The sequence below is a fragment of the Pagrus pagrus genome, assembly GCF_965226575.1.
Source record: "Pagrus pagrus genome assembly, chromosome: 9".
Lineage (NCBI taxonomy): Eukaryota > Metazoa > Chordata > Actinopteri > Spariformes > Sparidae > Pagrus > Pagrus pagrus.
The window spans coordinates 12,058,907-12,078,692 of record NC_140193.1 but is presented as its reverse complement, the minus strand read 5'-3'; the positions used below and the strand labels follow the sequence as shown (position 1 = coordinate 12,078,692).

Sequence of the window (19,786 nt, the reverse complement as noted above, 5' to 3'; positions counted from 1 at the left end):
GATGTTTGTGTTTACAGTCGGCCTGCCTCTCTCCTCCTCACTATTGGTTGGACTTTTGTCCGTCCCTCCCCAAGTGAACCCTTTGATGCAGTTGCTAGGCAACCTCTGCTCTCCCTCTGCCCTCCTTTCTCTCCGAGCAGCGAGCTAGCTCGTCTCGTCAGATGGAGAGAGTGATGTAAGTCGGCTGTAACAGATTCAGAAACATGTGCACGTCACCCTCAGTAAAGCTGAGTCGTCGTTCATCATGTTAGCCTCAGATTAAATCTTAGACTGGTTCCTTTTTTCTTTGCTTTTATTAGGTTAACGTGGCCAGACAACGTCACTGTGTTCAAGCCATAGTGGCAGCTTATCACACTGACCTTAAAAGATCTTGCCAGCAGGCAGTTATTGTGCTTTAGGAGCTCGAGTCTCTTGGAGCGAAAGTGCCCCTGACTGTGCTGATAGCGTGTTGTGGATTTGGGACTATCTCAATAGAAATATGGTTTGGAACAATTATTTCTAGTTATTCTGTCTAATTAAAATACTGCACCATGGCTGCAGTTTCTAACTTAACAGCTTTTTTTTTGCATGTTGTGTTCTGCAATAAGAAGAACAATATACTCTACTGGTGTAGAGGATGAAAACATCTTCTTAACTTGATGTCAGCACTCAAACAAATGCAGTTTAATAAAACAGTCCTGAGAGGAATCCTGCCCCATGAAGATTATAATGTTCAGGCTTGGTTGAAACTGATTAAGATTTAACTTTCTGATCATTTTGGTGTCTTCAGTCTCTGGTGCTGAACATGTAGGCTGACCTTCAAGAGGGTCTGAGGGACTAATAGCAGCACTGCAGTAGCCTCAGCTAGGTGAAACAAATAAACTGGGTGTTTACTTAGTTCAATAAGAACTTGTGTCTGTGTTAGCACTACTATGTCTGTGTCTTGTAGCTACCACTACTACTGTCACTTAAATACAATATTTAGATTCTAAGCTACTAAGGTAATGCGGCTAATATTGTGGTTTATTACGCTAACGTACCAGTAAGCTGAAGTAGCTAATATTCTGTTTTTTATGCCAACGTGGTAGTAAGCTAATGAATCTACTATTGTGGTTGATTACACTAAGATTGTAGTAAGCTAATGTAGCTAATATGGTTGTTTTTATTATGCTGTTATGGTAGTAAGCTAATGTAGCTAATGTGGTGGTTGATTACACTAAGATGTCGGTCAACTAATTTAGCTAATCTCATCTCTCATCTCTCATCTCATTTTCTTTCCGCTATTTCCCTATTGGGGTCGCGGGGTGTTGCCGCTTTTATCCCCCCTTTCGAGGGGTTGCGGGGCTACTGGGACCAAATCCAGCTCTCACCGGGCGAAGCTAATTAAGCTACTATTGTGGTTGATTAAACGTATAGAGCTGTAAGCTAATGAAGCTAGTACGGTGGTTGAGTCTACTAATATGCCAGTAAGCTTAAGCTAATATAGGGGTTTATTACGCTAATATGGCAGTAAACTAATGTAGCTAATAAAATGGATGAAAACACTAATACAATCCTTGTGAAAAGCCTAAGAGATTATTAAATAGAAAGAAAAATATGTTCTGTGGTGAACTCAAGTTTATGATACTTACATGTTTTGTTCAGGAAGATAATCTTCACGGATGAACACCACTTCTGTGATTTTCGAAGCGTAAATTAAATCTCTTGTAGTAAAAATCTAATGTTGGGCTTTATACAGACTACAATGCAGTCACATAACTTAAAGTAACTACAAAAAAAGATGAATCTACAAGTTGTAAAGTTAAAGTTAGAATAGTTTCCAACTATAGTCCACCAGTAAAGACAGACTAGTGAGGAGATGTTTGGTGTGGTGATGTTTGATGTCCCCGACAACTTCTGTAGCCTCAGTTAGCCACTTGTTAGCAAAGTGCCATTTTTAAGACACATAAGCACTATTTAAGTAAATCGTCTGACATTTAATGATGTATTTTATATTGTAGAACAAAACGTGTAAATATTTTAAGCCTGTGGTGACTGCAGACCTTAAAATTCAGGCATTTAACCAAAACAATTTAAAAAACCTGTTGACTTTGAGATGAGGGAACCAGATGAGCACAAATACGAACTGATTTCTGGGTTTTAGGACTACAAACTACTCTCTAACAGTCAGAATGAAGACAGTAATCCTTTTAAAAAACAAAACATAAACCATTTGCATTAATGTTTTTGTGCGTAACTTTTTTAATGTAATTTCTTTATTAATTTGATTCATGTATATCTGTATCTACTTCTTCTTTCTGCTCTTTTATTATATTATATATATATTTTAGCCCAAATATAATCAATTAAATCCATCATCGATTACTGTATCCTCTCTCCAGGTGCAGAGAGCAGCTGTATGGGGGAAAACCCCAACACGAAGCCTATCAGTTCCTGTGATGCCCTTCAAAATAAAAGCGTTTGCAAAAACTTCACATTAAAGCGCTTTAGAAAACGTATCAAACACGGCAAAAACAAGTTGTAGAATCGGGATTTACTTTCTGCGGGTCGTAAAACATAACATCTCTGTCAATACCTCCTCTTTAACTACAGTTTATATCCCACGCTCGTTATTTTGAAAGCCGAATCGAGCGGGTTTCCGGCGTCGCCGTGTCGGAGGTGTGCCAGCTTGACGCAGGGTTGCTGTCGACAGCCCGCAGCCTCACGAAATAACACACACTCATTTAAATCCTTGTGTTTTATAATCGTGCCGGAAGATGGTGGCTAAACAGAGGATCCGCATGGCCAACGAGAAACACAGCAAGAACATCACGCAGAGAGGAAACGTGGCCAAGACGCTGGTGAGCCGTTAACTGACAGCGAGATGGCAGCATGACATTAGCCCAGATAGGTGACGTTCACTCCGGCATGGATACAGCAGCATGACGGTGGAGGAGGTGGAGGTGGAGGTGTTGATGTGTCTCCTGTCTGTCACACAGCAACATGTTTAAAAGCACCGTGTGGGAGATGTTCCGTGAGATGTCTGGACCCAACCGAGCTGAGCTGCTTCATTGTAATGTAATTTATTCAGCTCGTTACCGCCCTCAGCAGAGTAACTTACACGTTACTTTGTTGTGAGATGGGCAGGTTGAGTCAGTAAATGGCAGGTGTGAAGTGACTGTACAGCTGGGGTGGATTTGGTAAAGTGCTGTGATCATCAAGTCATTCATTCATTGTTTTGATTTGTTATAGAAGAAGAAGAAGAAAATCACAGGAATTCATCAATGAATGTGAATGTTTGATTCTGATATCAGATATTTCTGTGATAGTAAATTTGTCTACTTTTTAGAAAAAACAAACAAAGTCGTGGAAGAAATAGTTAAAAGTGGTGAAAGTATCTCACTGTAGTGTCGCGTTAATGTGACGTTTACACTCATTTTTTTTATTATAATGAACATTAACCAGGATTAAAAACAAAAGTAAATATAGTGTCCTGACAGACATCAAACTGGACATATATACAAACTTATAAACTTAAAATACTGTGTTAAACCTTAAACGCTCCGCTACGAGTAAAAGTTATGCGTTTAAAAACTTGCTTTTTACAGTTAATTTACTGCTGTAGCTGTTAAAGGTTGTGATCATTTTACTTTATATACTTTATAGCTGCATCATACTGTGTAAAACCATCTAATACAGTAGCGTGTCCGTCCTGTGAGAGACACACATCTTATATAACTTTGTGTAAAGTTGTAATAGTAGTATAAAGTAATAATTGTACTGCGTCTCATCTAGTAGTGAAACATACGGTCGAGTAATCGATTAGTCAACTGAGAGAAAATTCAACTATTTATCTGATAATCAGTGAAACATTAATCGAGCTGTCCAAACATCGATGGTTGTAGTTTCATATCATTGTAAACTGAATATATTTGTGTTCAGTTTCCTTCATAAAGCACTTAAATATAAATATCTTTAAGTTGTTCGTGCTACAGTTTGTAGGCATCCTCTCTGCCTCGGGTTATATCTCACTTTCTGATTGTATCGCACGTTTTTTTCAGCGGATGGATTTTGTTCACGGTCACATTTCCTTCGAGGACTTCTCGTCCAAGTCCAGATTGAATTTCATCCTTTACCTTGGAAACTGGCGCCGACAGAACAAACCCACCTCGAGGTCCGTTCAGCGGCTGCTGCAAAGTCGAGGGAGATTGTGCGATACGTTCAAAAGCCCCAGACGAAGGAACATTTTTCCATTTATCTCTCTCGAGCCATCCTCCTGAATCTGTTATTAATGTATGCGCTTCTTAAAGTCGACAGTGTCGAGTTAAATCACGACTCTTAATACGTGACTGGAAAATAAGTGAAGGTCTCTGTGTAATGAGATGTACAGTGAGGGGCCCACGGGGGAGATAATATCGGCGTGAATGAGACTAATGGTCGGAGGAGTGCATTAACAAGCTGACGCTGCAGTATTTCACCACAAAGATTTTGAACACAGTCGTCATATTTCTCATGTGGGTTGTGGTGCACTTCCTCTGTCCTTAAATAGGGTTTAAACAGCAACGTAAAGTCAAACATCAAGGCTCTTTTCACCCACACTGCTGCTGTTACTGTGAAGAAAGCAGCCACTTCCTCCTCCAGCATCACTGAGACCATCACTGACAGCAACAACCTCCCTCACAAGCAGCAGATGAACAGGTCACGTGTCCTGAGCTGTAGACGTGTTTCCCCCCTCACATCGGTCCAGACTGACTCGTGCTGCTCCACTCTTCTTTTCCACACGAGCCACGATTGGAAAAAAGCGCCAACTCGGCAAACCTTCGGTGTATGATGAGACACTTTGGTCTGTTCAGTGCCACCAGAAAAGTTGTTGTTGTGGACGCTCTGACAAGCAACATACCCGTCTCATCTTACCTACTGTGCAAAAAACGAGATCATGTGTGGTGGCAGGTTTGGTGACCAAGCAAAAAAAACCAAACAACCTGAGCAGTGTTAGAAATGTGACACCGCTTTGTAAATCAAACTGTTTCACTTGTACTCTGCAGCGTCTAGCATCCCTGTTACAACAGAAATCTGACAATGTACTGTGTGTGTGTGTGTGTGTGTGTGTGTGTGTGTGTGTGTGTGTTTCTCACAGCGACCACAAGAGGAGAAGTATCCTGTGGGTCCCTGGCTGCTTGCCCTCTTTGTTTTTGTTGTGTGTGGATCAGGTATGCTATCAGAGGAAAATGTGTGTTTACATGGTTTTACCTCTGTTTATTGTAGCTAACATCAACATGGTCGATGACATCAAAATATGGACGTTGATTACACTAATATGGGAGGTAGCTAATGTAGCTAATAATAGTGGTTGATTAGGCAAATATGTTTGTAAGCTAATGTAGCTAATATGCTGGTATATCAAGCTAATATTGCAATAAGCTCATGTATCTAATATAATGGTGGATAACACGATGAAGGTAGTGAGCTAATGCAGCTAATATGATGATCACAAATATAGAAGTAAGCTAATGTAGCTAATATGGTGGTTGATTACACTAATATGGGAGTAAGCTAATATGTCTAGTTTGGTGTTTGTTTCGCTAATATAGTAGTAAGCTATTGTAGGTAACACTGTGCTCAATTAATGTAGCTAAAATTATGGGTGATTACATTATTATAGCAGTAAGCTAATGTCACTAACTTTGTGATGGCTTACACTAATATGGCATTAAGCTAATGTAGCTAATTTGGTGATTGATTATGCTAATATTAAATAAAGCTAATGTAGCTAATAAGGTGGTTGATTACACTCATAAAGTAGTGAGCTAATTTGGCTGATTTGGTTGTAAGCTTATATGATGGTATATCACACTAATATAGCAGTTAGATAGTGTAGCCAATATGGTGGTTGATTACGCTAATACAATGATAGATTCTGCTAATATGGTCGTAAACTAATGCAGCTAATATCAGTGTAATTAAACTAATAAGGAAATTAGCTAATATAGCCAACATGGTGGTTGATTATGCTAATATGGCAGTAGACTAATGTAGTTAATATGAAAGCAACCAAAAACAAAACTCTAACACAAACACATGGTGTGTCTGTGTCTCTCAGCTATATTTCAGATCATCCAGAGTATCCGTATGGGGATGTGATCCAGAAGGAGCCTCTGGACTACCACCTCCCCTCCCTCCCTCCCTCCACCCTGCCCTCACTGAGCCCGGCTAGCCTGCACCTGCACACCCCCACCCCCCCTCCAGAGGCACAGAGACTGACGCCAAAGCTTCGGATCCAGCAGACCTCAGAGTGAAGCTTCCCCCGACCACCACCTCCTCCACCAGCCCCTCCCCCGGGACATCTGCCCCCCGCCCTCGATCAGCGTTTACAGTGTTGCAGTCTGTGGTACTGACAGCTTTTTCTATGGACAGTCTAAAACCACGTTGGCTGGAGAACATGCGTGTCATTAACTCACTTGGCACGTGTGTGTGTGTGAAGGTGTGACTGTTAATGTGAGAGTGTGTGTGGCCGGTGATTCCTGCTGACAATGTGCCATATGTGTCTGTTTCAGTGTTCGTCTGTGACGTGCGAGAAGATCTTTTTTCAAATAAATGTTGAGCATTTAGGAAGCCTCCAGTTTTACTTCTGCTATTGTCTGAATTTCACCATCAAACATCAACTCCAGAGACTCTACAGAAGCACGATAGGAATTCAAGTGTAACATATCATCTTTTGTTTTGGGTTGAACCACAAATCGAATGAACCGCTCATCCTATTATTCATTTCTGTTGGAGTTCACAGTGAAAAACATTCAATTCTGCTAAATTCTCAGACAAAACAAATGTAAAATTGGGACTTAAATGAGCCCGACTGAAACTTAGTAAGTCCTCCTGAATCAGACATTGACATTTATGATGTCTACGTGTTGAGCTGCAGAGATCATAGTCCAAGTTAGCAAGCTAACAAGCTAGCCCTGACTTATCCTAATCCAAAACTCCTGTGCTCGCCGTGTAAACACCAACACTCCCCTGGTCCTCGACTGCACAGCTAACTGAGCTAACTAGCCAACAGTGATTGGCAGTAAGCGAATACTCTGAAGATCACCTGGTGGCTTCAGTCCAAACACCACTCGGTTGAGGCTTTTATCTCAGTTAACAGGCGAGTTAAGACACATCGCAGACACCATAGCTTGGTAACACGAGGAAGAACAGGACAGAGATGTGACCGCGTTGTTATTCTTCTTTAAGCATGTTTATTGAAAGTTTGTGAAGTGCAGCTGTCAAGTGCAATTGTGGTAAGTATGTTACAATATCTCATCCGGTCTTTGCAGAAACATGCACAGAACATGAGCATACAACTGATACACAGAATGAAAAAGAAAAAACATCTCCAGAGTTTGTATTTTTTTTTTTTTGTTTAAATGTTGAGATTTAAGATATTGTTCATCCAGAAGTTACATCACTGTCAAAAACTTTTGGAAAAAAAAAAAAAAAAAATCATAAAAAGGTGCAAATACTCCAGAAAGAAAAAAGAGCAAAGTGAGAATGGTTTTACATTAAGAGTTAATGTTGCAGTAAAGAGATATGGACAACATTGTTGGCTGTGTTGTTGTCAGTTAAATAACCTAAACTCCCGTCCGTCCCATCCACAGTCTTGAAAATACAGCATTAAAAATAGACGACACAGACTTCGGGCAAGACCAGCACACGCTCCTCGCTCACCCGCTTCAATCTGTGTGGCCAAGATAGCATCTGTTGTTTTTCTCCTCTCCCATCTCCTCACTATTTTACATGGTACTTACACTATACAGAAATATACATCATCTTCTGCCCATCGAACTCGTTTGTTTGTTGTTTTTTTTTTACGAAAAGAGAAAAATGCAGCGTAGCCCAAATGTCTCAACCCTGTCGAATAAGGTTTAAATTACATGCCACTGCAGGGTTGAGAGAACAGCAATGATGAGCTTTCGTCCAGGGCAAAAATGAGGAGCTTTGAAAGAGAAATACTGAAATAGAATATCATCATCTCCATAAGAAACCACGTTTGTTCATCCCGACAACCCCACGGTTGAAGTAACGTCATCAGTTCTGCCAAAGTGTTGTTCAAAATACCCTCCCGCCCTCCCCCGTCCCTCCCCACCCAACTCCCCCATTCCAGATGGGGACTTTGTCATGGTAATAATAGCTCACATTCTTCATTTGTCACTCTGAGAAGGCTTTTTTTTTCTCTCTCTCTCAAACCTCTCGACCTGTAACTTTAGGATTCAGCATTGAGAGAGAACAACTTTTATTTACATCATTCAGCAAAAAAAAGTAACAACCAATACAATCCTCCACCTCCTCCTGCTCCTCGTCCTCCTCCGCCCTCATCAGTAAAATCGACATCACTTAAAATCCAGACACAGGCACAGTGATTTTTTTTTTTAAATCTATAGTTAAGTTATATTGTCGCCACTGATAACTTGTTTTTGTTTCTTCTTGGTAAGACATTCTAGTTGATATGTCCAAGGGTTATTTGGCAAATGTTCGATGATTCAATCTTGCTCTGAAACCGATCCCGCCGTACACCGTCTTCAAGATTGTCACCCCCCCGCTGTGCTGCGAAGCACTGCACCGCCTGTCCCACCAGCTGCATCCTTCTGAGAGATAAATATGTGCAAATTCTTGTCTTAACAGCGTCACCTCCTGCTGCAGAAGGCAAGGTGTAGCTCTGCTGCTGCTGTAGCAGAACTCAAAAAATGTCAAGTCAGTTTCGTCTGCGTTACAGACCAGGCTACGCCGACGGGCCAGAGCTGTGTGAGGTGGGCTGGATGAGGGTGGCGTTGCTCTGGGGTCCCGGTGTGGCAGCTGTCGGAGCGGCGGGCGGGGAGCCGGTCTGGACCTGGGCCTGGAACTGGGCCATCTGCTCCGGGCTGGCCAGTGTCTTCAGCAGGGTGTTCTCCTGCTCCAACTGGGAGTTGCGCTCGATCAGCTCCTTGATCTGCTCCTTCAGGACCTCCACCTCCTCACGCACGGCGTACATCAGGTGACTCTTCACCAGGTCCTGAGACAGACGGAGAGAAAAGTGTTAATGACTGGACTGTTTTAACAGATTCACATTAAAGGTGCACTACGTAGTTTTGGGGAAGAAATTTTAAGATCTTCATTGACTGATTTTTATTTTTTTTATGCCTTAACAAACTAAATTAACAAACTCTTTGTTTTCATGACTCAATAAACTGAATAAACAAACTGACGTTAAAAAGACAACATCATTTCATACCGTCTATATTTGGCGGACCCTGCCACCTTTCTAGCTTCAAACAGCTTTTTTATTCAGTTTTAGAAAAATAAACATTTCTGAGTTTGTATTATTACTTCATTAATATTGTAAGTATTAAAATTCTGAGCCAGAAACTACATAGTGCCTCTTGAAAGAGAGCCGAGGCACTAGGCCAAAAGTTTCTTTTCTAACCTATGACCCAATAATTTTTAGGGCTAAGATCTTTTTTATGATAAAAGAAACATATGATTATAAATCTAACTTGATAAACAGGGAGAAAATGAAAGAAATGGCCCCAAAGGTTGGAACAGTACTCAACTGGCAGTAAAGTACAAATAAAAAAAGACTGATCAATATGTTGCAAATTGGCAAATCAAAATGTTAACTTTCGTAAACAGTGTCTATTGCTCTCATCCAGTGTGGATATAAAATATTTTACAAACAAAGAACTTCATTTCAGAGTGAGTGTATTAAAAATGTGTATTAAAAGTTTGTTTACTGTCAGTGACGGTCAACTGTTAGGAACTACAGAAAAACGCTAATAAAAATGAACAAATTTTGTCATCATGTCATACATCGGGGACAGACAACTGTATGTAACATATGATTGATCGACAGAATGCTGCCAATATCTTCACTATGTATTAAATCAATGTATGATTGAAAAGCCTGATGACAAACCAAAACAAGCCATAAATAAAATGTACAAAATAATTCAGACCTAAAATATTACAAACTTAATCATGAATCAAACATAATGACATAAGTTGAAAACAAGGATCATTTAAAGTGACGTCAGATGATTTATAATCCGGTTAAAACACAATAAACAAGATAAAGACAAAGCGTGAGTGTGTGTGTGTGTATTCCCAAGGTGCGACGTCATTAACCCTGGGCCAATCAGAAGCAGAGATATTTATAACCAGGCGTGTGAGCCCTCCAGTTTGCCTAGCAACAGGCCCTGACAGCAGCAGCGACAACAACAGAGACTAAAGTGAAACAGAAAATAAACCTAGGTTTCGTTTTCTGGCTGGAAAAAGGCTCTGAATTTATAGACCTGATATTACAACAACACAATTAAGAAAAACAAAAGGTATTACACCGCATTAAATAATAATACTTTAGCGTCTCGAGCTGTGTAGGGCGGTTGGCTTGAGGTAAGTGCTAGTTACACTTATTTTAAGCTAGCTAACTAGCATACTATATTGTTAGCATAAACAGTAATTTTTCAGCCCAAAAATAACTTTTACGGGTTTGAAATTATATGACGACCACAGAACAATACAATGTGACATTCATTGTAGTCCACAGCCTGTTTTTTTGTATGTTTTGTGCCAGGGATTTAAATGAAAACCTATTTAAAACTACGCAGATAAACACAACTCATGCAACATCCTGTCATAAAGAAGCCCCCCTCTTTTTCAAACATCATTTTAGTTGTAATAAAAGCAGTTAGTCAGATTTTTTGTGAGGGGTTTAGAGGTAAAAATAAAACAAAACTCACCATTGCTTGTTCAATCTTGTTGTCAATGGCCACAACGCTGGCTCCTGACGAGCTGCAAAAAACATAAGAGAAAGACAAATGAATCAAACAGTTTGGACCCGATCTGTGCTGCAACACTACACGGGATCAATGCAGAGCCGCAGCCTTACAGAGAAGCAAGCCTGCCTCCCCTTTATAGAAATGTGGGTCGTTACAGGAAGCCTCTGGAAATTTCTATAAAAATCAACGGCCTGGTTTCATTGTGGAGCAATTCCTCATTCCTACAAAGCGGCGTGGCCTCTGCGAGAGTAGCATCCATCGACTGAGCCTCCATCACACACAGAGGTGACATTACTGCCGCAGGTGAACACAGTAAAAGGACACTACAGGGGCTTTATTACGGCGTTTACCTATTGTCGAGCTTGACGTGCGAGCTCTCCGCGCTCAGCAGCGACGACAGAAACGAGATGGAGAAATTTCTCAGCTGGCAGACGCCGAGATCCATCGCCACGGAGTAGCACGGCGAATTCATGCTGGCCATGTTGGGTTTTTTTTTTTTTGGTTGTTTTTTTTCGTAAATGTTACAGTCCGTTCACAAATAGATCCCGTCTCGACCTCCACGCGACCAGCTCCGCGAGACACATCCACGAGGCGATATTGTATGGAGTAGAAAAAAGCTCGTGCACCGACCGCAGCGGCACAAATACAATCCAAGGTCAGCTCATCTCGGCTCTACAACACAGAATCTGCAGCTCGGGACGAGCCCGCATAATTTATCCAGCGACGAACCGAGAGGGCGGCCGCCGATTGGTCGAGACGGAGGCTGTTTGCATAATCTATGCGGGAACGCCCCCACCTGCCGCTCAGCTGACGCGCTTTTTGCATAAAATATTCCAGGAGCGAGAAGAGGAGGTGGATGAAACCGGGGAAAACCGGATGGGAAGAGAAAGAGAGAGAAAAAAAGAGCTGTAGTGGTGAAAAACAGGCAAGGGGAAGGACAAGATTTCAAACAGCGACAATACACATCCATCAGCTCCTGTTTCAACGCAGGAATCCAGCCTGATGCAAGTGTTTTTCAACCCCGAGGAACAGTAACACTACAAGGATATCCCTCTGATAATAGATATGTCTCATCATGCCATACAAACTGACGTGGTGAGTTATATTCCTGCCCAAAATGTTTGTGAATATAAGCAGTTTGGGAGGTTTCATGCCATTTTATGCTGTCTCACATCATTTCCCCTCAATTTCAGGGGTGTAAGAATGTGAAACCTTCCTCACTACAACTACTTTATAAAATACAGCCCTGTCAGTCAAACTAACAGCCCTGTTTTCAGGTAGGAATAAAGTAGTACACAGACAAACACTGATGGTAAAAGAGCAGTAGCCAAAAATCTGATTTTTCAACATTTCTGTTAATAATCAACATACTATCTACCACAGTAACAACTGCATTTCATCCAACAATCAAAATGCCTTGGCTGAGTCCGTCCATATAGTGCCATCGTCATGTCCATACACATGTTGCCCCCATGTGGCCCCACACAGCACTGCAGAGCTAAAGAAAAGTGGAGCACACACAGTACACCAATCCTTAAATCACTGCACTGGCTTCCTGTGTCAAAGTCTGTTTAAAGTCTTAGTACTAGTCTATAAAGCACTAAATGGTCTTGGGCCTGAATACACCTCTGATCTACTTGTACCTTATAAAGCATCCAGACTCCTGAGGACACCTGGGACAGGTTCACTCAGTGTTCCCACGATCAAATCCAAGCAAAGTGAGGCAGCAGAGCAAAAAGTAAATGTTCAGGCCACCAAGTGTGAAGCTAGAGACTAGTGCTATCAGAGGGTACATATAAATAAGTGTCACAGATATGGCTTTTTCAGGGTTGATCAAGGAGACTGAAAAACAATATTTGGAATGGATAATCATTTGCAGTAAAAAAAATTAAATCTGTGTCAAAATATATAACAACCAGTGATGGAAACAACCCAAGTACAATTAATTTAAGTGCTGTTTTTAAGTACAATGTTCAAGTTCTTTACTTGCGTATTTCCATTTCCTGCTACTTAATACTTCCTCTCCACTACATTTATTTGATACACTTAGTTAATAGTTGCAGATACAGATTATTCAGCGTCTGTATAGGCGTCTATTAGGGGAAATTGTGAGAGAGGACGCCAACGTAGAACATCAGTAAATTAGTTACTCTATTGGCAATCTGACAGAAAAATCACACGTACCGATAATTGGAAAATGCTGAATACTGGCATCGATAATTGTCCAAGGCAGATAACTGGTCTATCCCTAATACAAATCGATGCAAAGGTTCACATATTTTAAAAGACGTGTGTGCACAGTGGATGAACTCAGTCCTACTTGAATCTCTGTCGACCTAATCGACATTTGACATCTTTTATTCTTTAACTGATGCAAAAATAGTAAGAAGATGAACAGGACTGTTAAACAGAAAGAAGAGAAATACTATGTTCTGTAGTTTTACACTGGATTTCTATGTGTGTCTGCCAGGTAAAAGCAATAAGGCATTAATCATTTTAATTTCCTTTTCGGACTGGGTGGACTAAGACTCATATGGACTTCAGCTGATTCGTGCTGGATGGCCTGTTGGTACAGTCTTTGTAGGCCTCTCTCTCTCTCTTCCTGGGAATGTTGTGAAAGTAACCCTTGACGAAGACTAACTATTGTGTAATAGATGAGTTTTATTACCCCTGGTGACTCATTTGTTCATTTTTTCTGTGTATTTGTGTTCTAAAACAGAAACCACAAAAATAAAGTAGTTCGGAGGCATTTATTGGCAGAATAAAACAATAGCAGCGTCACCTCGAATCTAAAATAAGGTGCAAACGGCATATTTTCCAGCCATTTGTCGTGCCCGGACTTGTCCTGACGTGATTAAAATGTTCCTTATGCGTTTTAAACTCCCCCATGGGTCCCCAGACCAGTGGTTGACAAATTGCCTGACACTATGTGACCCTTTTTCCTGGGAGATTCATCTTTAAAACAACAGAAGACATGGGAGATCACTGAGGTCAATCTGACCTCGTAGCAACATTGCCACACGCCCAAAACTGTCTTCACAACACCTCATAGACGGGAGTATCTTTGGTCACACAGGCACTCCTAAGACAACAATTCAACACAGAAACCCCTCCTCAGACATCCTCTAAACAGCACACACATCTGCATACACACACTGAGGCCACTCACATATTCCAGTTAGCTACACCCAAATCCTCAAAATCGTGTGTACACACTCTTGACATCTTGCCTCAGATCTCACTCTCCCACATAAAAGAAATACAGACATCCTGTTTTTGTTTCATGATCGGCCAATTTAGAGATCTAGTAAATCTTTGCTAGTCCATACTAGTACTACATATGTGTAGTTGTTGCACCGAGGGCCGAAACTTCGTCTATCAGGAGACATATTCAAACCCTGGGAACACAGCATTCAGGTTGACGATCTTCCTAAGTGATCTGAAACTCAGTAGTCACCTTTAAAACAGGGGCTTAGGCTAATTCGGGTATCACAGCACAGTCCTGGCTTATTAAGCACCAGTACCTTGAACAGAGGCTCAAACACAGCCTCTGAAGTACTCATACTCATGTCAGCGTCTGTTCACCTCTGATCCCAGTCAAACACTTTAACAAGAAGCCGAATAAGAGGCTCTAAGCCACACTTATCTCTTCCGGTCCCTTCTTTGACTGGAAGAGGGTTTAGCCAATTATCCAGACCCAAATAGCCAGTACGACTGCAGCTCTTGAGGAATGAAGCTCACGTCTAATGTGGTCACATACACAGAAAAGCACACAGAAGCTCGGTATGGGGCTTTACTCGGTTCATCGGGACGTTTGCCAAGAAATAAACTAGACTACGTTCCAAGAAAAAGCACTTTGAAAAGTTACTGGTCAAGGATGAGATTTTCATGCTTTAAACATCAAATACAGAGTTACTTCAACTGTTTTCTGATGCCGTTGATGGTTTGTTTACATGAGTATGGTTTGTAAACAAACCATCAACAGCATCAGAAAGGTTTATTTTCTAATTTCTTTCCGTTCGGACAAAATGTTTCTTTTCTTTTAGACACAATTAGCATGATTTAAATTGTGCTGCAATATCACCACGTCTAGTTTCTGCCAGTGGAGCTGAACCATTATACGTTTCCTGTTAAGGTTAGCGGAGATGCTAACATCATTAGCACATTCACCTGATTTATAACTGAACATCACAGAGGCTTTACCTGTTGTTAAGCAGCCTGCGTTATAAAGGTAGGTCAGCCAGCTGATGGCCTTCCTGCTTTGCAGTGAAACAACAATATAACCCAGTGACCTACTGACGCTTCTTAAGAAACAAATGACCCAAAATTGTATGCAGACCAGAACAGACTTCTGGTGGATGTAAGGGCAGACCTTACTCCAAAACAAAATATGCATTGCATCTGTGCATAATTTATCATTATATCATATAACATTGTCTTTGTCAAACACATGAAGCTATATGTTTAACCACAAATTACAGTCCAACATTTGACATGTCAAATCAACAAATGATACGACAAAAACACATATTTTAACGAGATTTTCTGCAGGGCTCAGTTGCATTATATTGCACAGATTTGTCTAACAAACTACTAAGTATGTAGCACCTCCATTCCAGTTTTCAGTGCCGTTTCTTTACAAACAAAGCAAAAAAGCGAGTTCTGTAGCTGTTAAAATAAGTCACAAAACAATTGTGTAAAGAGGCAGCAAGGCTCATCTTGTAAAGAAAGAACACTGTGGTATTTTCTTTACAAGATGTGCCTCGCTGCTACTACAGACGCACAAAAGTACACTGGTATTTCTGTGCGTCTGTAGTAGAGAGAGTGACTTCATGTGAAATCATGGACCAGATGGACCAACAGAGCTGTTACAAAACAGCAGAATATGGCAAGAAATTCAGTGACGAAAAAAGAAACATGCTGTGGGTTTAATTACTCACGCTCCCCTGGAGATGTTACTAAGTGGCACAAATTGATGTCACATATGTATGTCGTCTGTGCCCACACTCTTCCATCTCTAATATCACACCTATCTCTAGATATCACATTTAATTGAACTTGCAGTGCGACGAGTAGCCAGTAAGCCAGTTTAAAGTATCTGCTTGAAGTATCCCTCTGTGTTAATGCTGCCCCCGAAGCCATGAATGACTGAATGAAAAAGGACAATATAGCCACGCAGCCCTTTGTGTGCAGCTACTGTAATGATTGGCTCAAGCAGCGCCACACTGTACTGACTCCCCAGGGATTCCCTGTCTTTATTTTACCTTTTGAGATGCTGCTCCAGCTCCCAGAACAAAAGCTTCATTGCCATCTCGTCATGGCCTTGCACTCGTACTCCCCGTACTCTCATGGAGCCGTCCGTCAGGGGGATCATATACGCTCCAAAGTAAATGAACGGTGCGTCCCGAGCTTCTTTGTTTAGTGTTTTCTGACACCCCCTCGCGCCGTCTTAAATTTAGTGAGCAGATCTGGGTCGCGGCCTATGGATGCAGTAGTGAGTGCAGCTGCAGGGGAATCAAAGGCAGCGTGCCAGGTTATGATGACTGTGTATGAGTGTGCTCCTCATTTTTGCTCTGTCGATGTCATCCATTTGTGTTTGAATGGCTGACTAGTGAGTGAATTACTGAGTACAGACAGTAGCTGGGCGGGTGGTGACGTGTGATCATGTGATACTGGGAGTTACATAAACCATCAACAGAGATTAGCATGTGGCCCAGTGATTTCCCCCGCTCCTACAGCCCTCTGCCCTCTATAGCCTGAGACATGGATATACAATGAAACTTAGAGCCTCAACTCTTCAGCATCACTGAATGATGCATGAACAGCTCTAAGTAACACTTATTTTCATTGTTGATTCTGTTGATTACTTTCTTGACTAATCCACTATATGGTCAATTTGTCCACAATCCAAAGATATTCACTTTCAGTCATTTTTAAAGCTGTCACATATTTGCTGGTTCCAGCCTCTTAAATTTAAGGATTTGCTGCTTTTCTTTGGCATTTATGATTGTAAAGAAAGAGTATTTTGGATTTAGATAGTGATTGGACAAAAGGAACAATTAAAAAATTTCGCTTTGGGTTCTGGGAAATTGTGCTGAGGATTCTTTTCACATTTTTTGAGATTTTATAGACTAAATAATCGGCAGGTTAATCGGTAATCATTAATCGATTAATCGTCATTAATAATTTGCCTGATTAAGAAAATGCATTAACTGTTAATCAGAGGTTGGCACAAATGCATCAAAAAGTATCTTTTCACAAATTACAAATACCTGCTTACCAAATGCATCGAGAAAAAAACAAAAAATTACCTGTAAGAGATAATGTGTTTTATGAAAATTTAAGTAATTTGTTATTTTAAAAATACAGAAAGTCATTCTATCCAAACTGATATTATAACATTTTAGTCATTTAGTCGCCTCAGTATGGTTTGGATTTTGTTGGGCCAGTTGTTTGCGACAGACGGGAGCTCTGCAATTAAAATTAAGTCATTATTTTGTTTATCATTCCAGTGACTTGGTCTTTACTTTATCTGCTCCTTTAACTCCTAATATTTTTACCTTATATAGATTAAACTATTAATTGATTAATTATGAAAATAACCAGCAGGTTAATGGATATTATATTATATATAAATACATTTTAATATCAAAATAAGGTAAATCTTTTGTGTTATTTAGTTTTATCATTTTGCATCAAACATGGATCATATATCAGTTCTTTAAGAAAAAAAATGTCCAACATATTTTACATACTATTAATGTTTAAACCGATAATCAATTTATGGAAACAGCCGACTACCAATTAAAGAAATTGCTTAAAATCAGAGTCATTAGTTGCAGCCTCAGTTTGGATGTGATGTACGAGCGGTACAGAGAGAAAAGTCTGGGGTGACAGAGATTACTGACAAGACTACATATTTTTCTTGTCACATAAAAAGGTTGTCAGATTCACTGAGAGGTCAAAGTCATCGGGGTTTTTGGTCATGCCCCTCAAAGTTGCAAAAGCAGCTCTGACAGTCTAAAAACTTGTTGATTTAGTTGTCATGTTCAAAACCAAGCATGATTTAGTTTTCAAATGCTGGCCCCTCTGCGTGATAGACGAGAGACCCTGTGCTTCAGGGTCTTATCTTGTCATTTCTCATTGAAAGCTGCTTTAAGATGGCTTAGTGCCTCCACAGACAGAAAACACAACATGCACTCACAGAGCCTCCACCGGCTTAGAGACAGCCGGCCAAGAAACAACAGGTAAAGGGCGAGCACAATGTGGGGGATTTCACTTGTCCTAACAGAGTGTGTATGCTGCAGTGCATCACATGACTTCTGGGAGGGTCATACACTCCTACAGCAGCCTGATCACAGAACGTCGCTTTATCTAATCAACTGAGTGACAAGTTTTAAAAAATTCACAAGTGCAATATTCCCTTTGTGGCGCTGTATTGGCCTGATGTAACTGCAGTGTCAGAATGCTGCATGTGGTCTCAGCGACAGCCTTTCACAAACAGCTGATGTTACAAAAACGACATAATTATTAGTTTGTCTGATGCCAAATGTACAGTCTAGCACAGCACGATTGTCAGAACAAGTATGATGGAAAGTCTGGTGACATTTTGCAGTCCACAAAACATTTCTCTCCACAGAACAGCACTGCAGCATTCTCCTAAACAAATGAAGCAGAAGCGGAATTAAAACTTAAAACCAAGAAAAATGCTCCATACAGGAGCATAACGGCATAATCCAAGTCTCTGAAAGGCCCAAGATCCCAAATTGATATGAAAATACCATCCTTGCACCCTTCAGGTGCGATCAAGCTCATGTACCCACTTCAGACGGTGTGTGCTCTAATGCTTTTAGCTTAGCAGCTATGGTGAAGATTTCGGCTTTAAAAGTGTGTAAATAATGTCTTTTCAAATCAATTTGGGATCTCAGAGCTTCTGAAGACTTAAGTTACGCCAGGCAAGCTGTATGGAGACATTTAATGTGCATTTTCAGTTGTTTAAAAACACGTTTAAAACACCATGTACTACAGTTGTTTAGGAGAGTGCTGCACGATGTTTTGCCGTGAAGCTCCAGAAATGTTTTGTGGACTACGTAACTTCACCTGACTTTCAACCAACGTCACGGTCAGAAGATCAAGATTGAATCTTCATTTTTGGGCAAACTTGTCCTTGCAGCATGATAACTTCCACACTACACACTTGCTAATAACTAGATATGCAGATTATTTATACCTGTTCACCCAAAATGGTGGTCAAGTGCACAAACAAACATCAGGCCTCTCTGACTTCATCCTGGGCCACAAACAAGACTTATAACATGCAGTTCGACTTTGTGAAGCTGCAAAAAGAAAAATCTATGATCAAAAGATGGATCAATGGATAAGTCGACATAAGAAATGCACATGATGCACAAGGAAACACTAACTGAATAGTTTATTTTATACAAAAGCCCAAGTTGTAAAAAATATGAATGCACTTCATCTACTATTGCAAACATCAGCAAATGATAAAATAACGATAAGACAGGCAATATGACCTGAAGGGTTTTACCTGTATGACTGGAATAAAACAAACTTCTTCTTAAACTACTTCTATCCATTATTTTTCCTTTTGATTATGACAGAAGTGCTACTAGTAGGGCTGCATCTAATGATGATTAATTTTATCAATTAATCGTTTTGTCTATAAAATGTCAGAAAATAGTGAAAAATGTCCGTCCAGTGTGATGTTTTTAAAGGATTTATTTTGTCTGTCCAACACCCCAAAACATTCAGTTTATGATGTGATGTGAGGGTAAAAACTGCATTTTCTGCAAATGTTGCATATTAAATCACTTGAACGATTAACTGATTATGGAAATCACAGTTATTATCAGCTAATCGATCAGTCGACTAATCGTTGCAGCGCTCGCTGTACAGTAAGTATGTTGGTTTTGTTTCTGATTCCGGTTTGTCAGCAAAATGCGTCTTACTCACAGGAAGAGGAACTGCGCTCACATCTGCTGTGTTTCAGGGGAAATGCAATCTGTAAAAGTTAATAAAAG

General features: G+C 40.5%; 2 protein-coding genes across 2 annotated transcripts in view; one reads left to right on the top strand and one right to left on the bottom strand.

Annotated features, from left to right (window-relative positions):
- The first annotated feature begins 2,638 nt into the window (after nucleotides 1–2,638).
- Nucleotides 2,639–6,566, top strand: serp2 (stress-associated endoplasmic reticulum protein family member 2). The gene is made up of 3 exons (XM_084361211.1): nucleotides 2,639–2,819; nucleotides 5,096–5,168; nucleotides 6,059–6,566. The coding sequence occupies exons 1-3, from the start codon at nucleotides 2,736–2,738 to the stop codon at nucleotides 6,097–6,099; spliced, it is 198 nt and encodes a 65-aa protein (XP_084217337.1). The 5' UTR covers nucleotides 2,639–2,735; the 3' UTR covers nucleotides 6,100–6,566.
- Nucleotides 6,567–8,210: 1,644 nt separating this feature from the next.
- The window catches only part of LOC311263020 (TSC22 domain family protein 1-like), a 34,906-nt gene continuing 23,330 nt past the window's right edge, over nucleotides 8,211–19,786 (bottom strand). Inside the window, exons 2-3 of the mRNA XM_084362859.1 lie at nucleotides 10,707–10,758; nucleotides 8,211–8,983 (exon numbers count right to left, since the gene is read on the bottom strand). Of these exons, the coding sequence (XP_084218985.1) occupies nucleotides 8,714–8,983; nucleotides 10,707–10,758 (322 nt within the window). The 3' untranslated portion in view covers nucleotides 8,211–8,713. The remainder of the gene's footprint in view (nucleotides 8,984–10,706; nucleotides 10,759–19,786) is intronic.